This window comes from Danio aesculapii, chromosome 2 (assembly GCF_903798145.1).
Source record: "Danio aesculapii chromosome 2, fDanAes4.1, whole genome shotgun sequence".
Classification (NCBI taxonomy): Eukaryota; Metazoa; Chordata; class Actinopteri; order Cypriniformes; family Danionidae; genus Danio; species Danio aesculapii.
The window spans coordinates 35,031,956-35,040,680 of NC_079436.1; the positions used below are offsets into that span (position 1 = coordinate 35,031,956).

At 35.7% G+C, this 8,725-nt stretch overlaps 1 protein-coding gene across 1 annotated transcript in view; it reads left to right on the top strand.

Moving 5' to 3' along the window:
• tnr (tenascin R (restrictin, janusin)) overlaps positions 1–8,725 on the top strand; it is a 249,180-nt gene that overhangs the window by 187,216 nt on the left and 53,239 nt on the right. Inside the window, exons 9-12 of the mRNA XM_056478025.1 lie at positions 3,586–3,855; positions 4,013–4,198; positions 5,850–5,939; positions 7,204–7,467. Of these exons, the coding sequence (XP_056334000.1) occupies positions 3,586–3,855; positions 4,013–4,198; positions 5,850–5,939; positions 7,204–7,467 (810 nt within the window). The remainder of the gene's footprint in view (positions 1–3,585; positions 3,856–4,012; positions 4,199–5,849; positions 5,940–7,203; positions 7,468–8,725) is intronic.

The following is an 8,725-nucleotide window of genomic DNA, read 5'->3' on the forward strand; positions in this document are numbered from 1 at the left end:
TAGAAGTCAGGTGATGGTGATCTTCGTGAGTGGGGATCGTGAGAGCCTGACCAATCCGTGACAATTGACTGATATTTTTGACATCCCTGGTATTTTTAAACATTCATGTTTTGTGATAGGCAGCATAGATACTCTGAGTTGAATGGCAGAACAGGATGCTTCGTCGTTGAAGGAGACATAAAAGTTTGCAAAGCAAGCAAATGCTCTTCGGGTGGATGCACAGTGCAGAAGGAATAAGGTTACGTTTGTTTTCTGTTGTGCTGAGAAGATGAAAGAGAGAAGAATGTGAAGTGCTTTTCCCTTCGGGTTACTCAGCCAGCTGAGTCACTAGTGTCTCTTTTGTAGCTGTAGTTGACAAGTTGGAAGTGGCTTGAGCAGTGATTTCCTCCACCCATCTGCCATGTCCTGTTGTTTTCCCCCTGTCCTTGGTGCTGAAATCAGTGTAGCACAATTGTAAGGTTGAACTGGGGGCTCACCTTCCAACTACACTATGAAATGTTGTCAGAAGGAAACTGTATCGCAGATATGTCTGACTAGACATGCAGAAAAACATGCATTCGGGGATATAATGCCCTCACAATGGAGGTTGTATAAACAGACCTCTTGAAATAGTGTGTGATAGGGGCTGGGCTGGAAAGGCATAAACTGCAAGGAGGTGTCACATTGCTTCAGCTAATGGAAAATGTCACCATGATGAATGGGTGAGTCTACCAGCAATTATGCACTTAATGTAAACTTCACCCAAGAATTCTTCTTCTGTCACTTACAGACAGGAGGATTAGATTCAATTGAACTTTTCGTGGACAATTGAAATTGCATGTCTGCTGTGAAATCGCCATTAATTTCTACGGGCCTCACTGCCGAGCATAATTAAAGAGGCATTAATTATGCATTCGAGTCCATTAATAATTCACGCATCCACTGTGGATACCTTATTGGATAAAGAAAGACAAATTTGATGTCACTTAATTATTTATGTGTGCAAAGATTTATCTATCCCTGGAGAAAGCCCAGGAAGAGGAGCTTTTCGTTAAGCACGGCCTCGGCGCCTCGTGAATTTGCAAGTTGTCTCGCGGTAATTATGCTGAAGCGCTAAAATTCAACATTTTCAGGAGGAAAAAAATAAACAGTAATCCGCCGCCTAGTTTCTGGTGTGACTAGATTTAAAATGAGACCATGCTTCTGGGCCTTGAATAAGACCAAGCAGTCGCCCTTGTGGATTGAAGAGGCTGAGCGGAGAGCTTAAGGTAAATATTCCCTTGAACCTGCCGTGACATAATTTCCTCATTTACTCGAGCTTCCTCCTAAACTCTCGTGTTTGATTAACGGGTCACATTATGTAGCTGTAATACCCTTTAGAGAGACACAATTGCACCATGCTTGGTATATGTTTTGGGCTCATCCTTGAAATGGGAAATGTGGGATTCGCCGCAGTGTCACCTGGTCCAATTAGTAGCATTTTTTTACTTATCACAGCAGAATGAGGGCGAGGATGGAGATGAGCTGAACTTCCGAGGTCAAAACACCATCTTCATTCACAATAGCTGTTTCTGAGGCAGATGGTCAGGTTGCCCTTTATAAAGAAAGAGGTTAATTATTCACACAACCAGTTAGCGTCTTATTAAAAGAGCCTGTTGGAGACTCAGCATGACCACTTGATTCAGTCTCTTGAGTCTGGGCTGTACTGTCGGAATGCCTGCTGTCAATAACTGGCGAATATTTTCTCATTTACTGTACTTGAAGTTCAAGGAAAGCCTGCTTTCTCATTGGACATGATTTCTAATTCCCTCTGGCACCTATTTCAGGAGTCTTATTTGCTTGTATGGAAAAATCTTGCTTTGAAAGGTAGCACTTATCCCAGTATATTGTGAGTTTTAGTATAGTACAATATATTATAGTATATTTATCCCAAGCAGCTGTTATAGATAGAGGCAGGGCAGAAGATGCAGTTTCTGGAAAGTTGTTTGAAAAAAAGACTGTTATTTTTGCAATTTCATTGGGACTTTTTGTGACACATAAATTACACACCTCACCTTTAAATCTCAGGCGCAGTCACAGTTCAGTTTATTTAAAGTTCAAGCTTAACTTGCAAATTCAGCATTATCAGGTTCTGCACAGTCCTACAACTTTGAGCTTCCCCTTTTTTTTTAAAGCAAGTTTCTCCACCACTGTTTGACCTTGCATCGTTACCTTGGTGGTATTCTAATGATGTGACATAAGTAAATATAGCAAAATAAAAAGTCCTTTTTGTGGGTGTGTTGACAATGCTTCCAGTAAAACCAAATGTATCCGGTTTTATACTGTAGCTCAGGGATATGTTGTTGTATTGAGGAAAAAGTTTAACAAATTAAAACATTATTAATTAAAACAAATTAAAACAAATTAACAAACAAATTAGCTTGTATCTATTTGTATAGAAAGGGATTTTGTATGTCCATCAATCATCAAAGATTTTAATCATCTACACTGTCATGTGTTCTATTTTTTATTAGATATTACTCAAATCATCAAATAAACACCCTGAACGCAATTTGCTGACAAAAAAACTACCATGTTAGAGAAGGGTTTTTAAAACCTTACAGACTCAGGTGCCTCCAATTGTGCAACATTTGTAGTGCTTTAGTGTTTTTTCTTCATTAGTAACTGCATTTATATTATAAGATATATTATCAGATATAAATATATTAGATATATTATTAATAATTATCATAAAATTTTTAAACAGTCGGCAGCTAGCTTCTCACATGGTCGCCCACTGAAGCTAAGCAGAACTGCGCCCAATCAGTACCTGAATGGGAGACCAAATGGGAAAGCTAGGTTGCTGTCAAAAGTGGTGTCAGTGAGGCCAACAGGGGGTGCTTAACCTGCGGTCTGTGTGGGTCCTAACTCCCCAGTATAGTGAAGGGGACTCTTTACTGCTCAGTGAGTGCCGTCTTTCGGATGAAACGTTAAACCAAGGTCCTGACTCTCTGGGGTCATTAAAAATCCCAGGAGTGTCCATATATAAATCTAAGGAACTATAGTTTTCATATTATTAGATATATTATATTTATTAGATCTTGAATTGTTTTATATGTATACTACAAGGGTGTTGAAAGCTTGATTCTAGGTGGTTGACAAGCTTCAGTGATATCAAAGGTCTTTATAGAGTAAAAGAGCTAAATAAAGACTTTGATCAAACATATAAATGTAATAAACAATAAGCACAAAATAGCAAATGTTCTATTGTCCTCTTTTAAAGTGCACTGACTATCATAGAAACACACATGCACAGTAAAACATTAAAATAATTAAATAAAACAAGCGAACAAATGAATGAAACCCTTTTCAGTAGCAAAGTAGTAATGTTAATGTTCTTGCAGTGACAAAGCATGCAGTTCTGCTATTATTGGATTATTATTCCTTACTTAAGCTTTACATGTCAGGATGGGTTTTGAGCCATGAGTCTGTGGACCCCTGGATATTCGTAAAAGCACTGCAGGGGTCCACAGACTCATGGCTGAAAATCCTTCAAGCATACTGGAGTGTGCTTTTCTCACATCACTAATGCTGTCTCATGTTTTGTTTTTGTTTTTTTTTCTCAAGTGATCGATGGGCCAGTACAGCTTATTGTGCGAGACATCTCAGACACGGTTGCATTTGTGGAGTGGAGCCCACCCAAGGCTAAAGTGGACCAGATTGTATTGCGTTATGGGCTGGTAGGGGTAGAAGGGCCAAAAACCACCTTTCGCCTTCAGCCTACTCTGAGCCAGTACTCACTCCAAGTCCTGAGGCCAGGATCTACATATGAAGTGTCAGTCAGTGGAGTTCGCAATGGCACTGAGAGTGGAGTTATTTCAACAGAATTCACAACAGGTGATATTTACATTAAAAAACCTTTCCACTTTTTTATTAATTGAAGTACATTTCACAGAAGCAAGCTTTTGTGCTGTTACAGAAATGCACCATGAGAACTGCATGATATCCATTATGGCTTAATGAGAGAAATATTATAAATTGTCATATTTTGCAGAAATCGATGCGCCAAAGAACCTGAGAGTGCTTTCAAAAACGTCTACTAGCCTGGAGCTGGAATGGGACAATAGTGAGGCTGATGTTGAGGGTTACAGTGTGGTCTATAGCACACTGGCCGGTGATCAGTATGACAAAGTCATTGTCCCGCGCAACGATGGCGCCAGCACTAAAACTACTCTCAATGGTAAACTCGTGTCTTTTCAGTTTAGTTTATAGTGCAATTTCTGTTTATTATACTGATAAAAATTATTCTGATGAAATACTATGCAGAAATTATTTCAGTAATTTACAAGACAAGCATAAAACTACAGCTAATTACTTTGTTTGTAGCTGGTTCAACTTACAGAAAATAAAAATTGGCTTTATACTGTATAAAATTGCCAGTCATCACCCATCCATATTGACCATAATATTCATGATTAATTTTTAAGTATTCATTTTATTGTTGTTATTTTTTTTCCTTAAACAAGATTAGTGATTAACATTAGGGTCAGCTCAATCTATTTATTATTCATAGGTATTCGAAAACTAATAGCAAACAGTTGTTTACAATGGGCTATATGCACAGCTAGTGTTTTTCAGCCAATGATGTACTTCCGGTGAAAGCTTTATGTGACTATTTTTAATTTCATAAGGTTACTTTTACAGCATCGATGTTGTAATGTAGTTACAATACAATCAATTAAATAGACTTAAGCATCCATTCGGTTGTTAAAGTGGAAAAACAGACAAAAACCTGTTTAAACTCAGGCGCGTCATTAGCTGCAGGCTAGCTCAGAAATTCCACTGAAAATACTGGGGTAAAACTAATTTCCATTTTTTTCCAGACATGGTGCAGAAAAATATAATTTAATGCAGTGCTTTTTTTGGTCTGATATCGTATTTATATCGTATCTTAGCCAGGCAGTGAAGATCGCTGTTTTTTTAAAGAATTCAGATCTTAAACACAGCGATTTTGTATGGGATAACAATTAACCGGAAGCCCTGGGGCTGGCTTTATGACTGAAATTAAAAGTCTGTGTGCATATACCCTATTGATATAAGCAATTTTTCACACTTTAAAGTACACATGAAATCAAAAACAACCATATTGATTTTGTTAGCTTATATTGCTAGTTTTGTGGAGAAAATTCATCAGTGCACGTCATAAAAAATAGTTTGCCCTTGTAATCTAAAACTGAAATCTGAAAGTGCACTTCCTGTTTGTTTTCAGTCTGAGATTTTCTGTCTGAGGTGTTGGGCATGTATTGTATAAGTATGTTAGCCATGCCCCTCCAACTGTCAGTTTTAACAGTGCCATGATACAAACAAACAGAAATAGTGAGGAGGAAGTGTTTTTAGGTTGTAATAGCTCTCCTGAAACTCTTTCTCTGATCTTTTTGAATAAAATGCCTACTTTACTACATCCAATCAACTCGCGGTAGAAAAAAACCTACACCCCCTGTTTTCTCATTTAATATTCTGTTTCTCTATGAGCTGTGCCACAATACAAAAAAAAAGACTCGTCGCTGCTTCTAGTTCATGCAGACTTTAATTTGTATCTTTTAATCTAGGTTTATTCCTTTCTATATATTCTGTTTTAAGTTAGCTGCCATGGTAATTGTTCTTTCTTCCTGAAAAAAATCTAACTGAAAAGAAATTCTCACCTCAGACAGTATAAAGCAGTTCAGACTGTTGCTCCTAATGTGTTGGATTTCATTATAAGCTCATTTTGAACGCCCACAAACCTATTTTTATCAAGACGTTATGTTATTTAAATGTCAACAAACATATTGCTCATATGCAAAAATACATAGCTGATTAATAATCTCTCCATCTATTGCTCTCTTCTTTAGATCTAATGCCTGGCACAGAGTATGGAATAGGAATTTCAGCTGTACTTGGTGCCAACCAAAGCACCCCAGCAACAATGAATGCCAGAACAGGTATGATTATGGGTTGCCTGATCACAGTGAAATAACTTTACTTTCAATAACATGGAGTTTGTGTTTCTGCAGCCAATATGTGCAAACAGATTTTTTGCCAGCAGAATTGATTTACAATGTTTGTGTCAGGGCAGTAAGGTTTACTTGCGTAGCTAGTTGGCCTTCGTTATGCTTACCCCCTAAACCTCACTCCTATCCTGGACAAAAACCCACGTGTAACCCACCGGTCCTTCTGCACCCAATTCGGTCTGAGCTGGGATTGAACCGGTGATTCTTTGCATGGGAGTCGGTTGCTCTAACAAGGAGGCTAAAGACCAAGGCTTCCAACATATATTATATTATATTATATTATATTATATTATATTATATTATATTATATTATATTATATTATATTATATTATATTATATTATATTATATTATATTATATTATATTATATTATATTATATTATTACAAACTATCCCAAAAAATATGCCAGAATATAGACATATATTCTTATGTGTATGTATGTATTCTTATAGACATTATATATATATGTATGTATATGTATATGTATGTATATATATATGTATATATTCTGGCATATTTAGATTATTATAATAATTATATTATAATAATAAATATTATAATATTTTTTATGTATAAATAAATCTCTACATTAATAGATTTTTTTTTGTATGTGGTTGGAAATATATATTTACAAAATATATTTAAAAGCGTTTAAAATAAAGAACATACATCAACATTTAACATGGTAGGAAAATCTTTATTTGATGTCTGAATCAGTTACAGCAAGGAGCATAATTTTCAAAAATAATCATAGTAATACATATTTAAATAAACTTCTTTTCTGCCACTGTAACAAACAAAAAAGTTACAGCTATAATTGTTAAACTGTACATCATTTGCCATGTGCATAAGATCTGTTTCCATATATGTATTATAATATATTTTTTATATATTTAATTTTATTTTAAACTACTTCATAATGCAGTTCTTAATCGTCTTTATATATCATTTTATATTGTATAATATAATATTTTGATCTCCGTTCACATTATTTTTACTTTTATATTCTTGACTTTGAAATTTATTTTGACATTTAAAAGTTAAAATAAATATATTTTGTTCATTTTAAAATATTTTATTGAGCCTCACAATAACAACCTTAGCATGTATTTAAAGTATATTTTAGCCATATTTATTTATAGATATATTTTTTCATTTAGCTGTATGTGAACCTCAATGTTTTCTGTTTTTCAGGTCTGGACGTCCCATTAGATTTGACTGTCACAGCCTCCACCGACAACACCATCACCCTTTTATGGGGCACAGTGCAGGGGCCTATTGATCACTATAGGGTGACTTACACCTCATCCAGTGGAGTCACAACTGAGCTCACTGTGCCCAAAGACGTCACCACCACCACTCTGACAAGTCTAGAGCCGGGCACCGAGTACACCATCACTGTGGCAGCGCAGCGAGGCAGGCAGCAGAGCACGGCGGCCACTATCGATGCCTTCACAGGTAATTTGATCTTTTGGGAACTCAAGTACTGCAATTAACCGTCAAGTGTCCAAAGCATTGCCTCATCACCGCCTCATGACACATCACGTCAGTTTTGGGCAAAAGTCTCTTGTTAATCTCTTCGATAATTGCCTGAGTGTTGCAGTTTGCTGTGGATTTGAGATTTTGTTTCAGTGTTTTCATTCCTAGTCACTTACAATCATCAAAATTCAGCCACCCATCTGTACTTTACTTCAGTGGTTCGAAACCCATTTAACAGCCCATTGAACGGATTTAATGATTTTGTTCATTTTCCTTATGCTGTTTTATACATTATCTTGTCTTTGTGGTTATCACTCACCTGCTTTTGCATGACATGCCTACAAAAATATGATTTTGTCATCTTTCATCACCATTTTCCACTCTTCTCCATTCACTTTGCATTAAATGCTTGATATCTGCTGATACGGTCATGTAATTTATTGATAGCTCTATAACAAAGATGTGATATTAAATGTTCAAATAGAATTCAAATTTATTTTTAATATGAATATCATTGCGGATATTATTAAGCCTGCCACTAACCTAAAGTCTACAACCTAGTCCATCCATTTTGTAAATGTTTTTGTCCACACATCCGAGGTTATTTTAAGGCATGCTTTATAGCCTATTTAATGAATATGGTAATGGTTAACTCAAACCCAGCCTTCTTAAATTAATCTATTTTAGTTCCATTTTTTTGTTCAGATGGGTATTATAATACAGTATCTAACATTGATAAATGCTTTAAATGTTTTATTATGAGTATAGCTATAGTATTTTTCATGCAAAGTCATAATACATAAATCAAACAGAGTACATCACGTTATAACAAACATACAGCCAAACAAAATGAACAAACAAACAAGCAGCACACTTCACCTGAAACACTTCTCACAGTCTAAAACCTAAGTAAAGAAAAATATATAATCAAAAGTACAACTGATTTACAAATAAATAATAAGCATTTCAATTGGAACCAATATTAATAACATTTACAAGTTGTTTCGAAAAAAGAAGATAAATCAGTTCTGAAAAGATCAAGGGCTCTATTTTAACAACCTAGGCGCAAAGTCTAAAGTGCATGGTGTAAAAGCATTAGGGTGTGTCTGAATCCACTTTTGTTATTTTAAGAAAAGAAAAATACGGTTCGCGCATCGGCGCATGGTCTAACAGGTTCTCTTAATGAGTTATGGGTGTGTTTTGAGATTAAACCAATCATCTTCCACTCCCTTTAAGA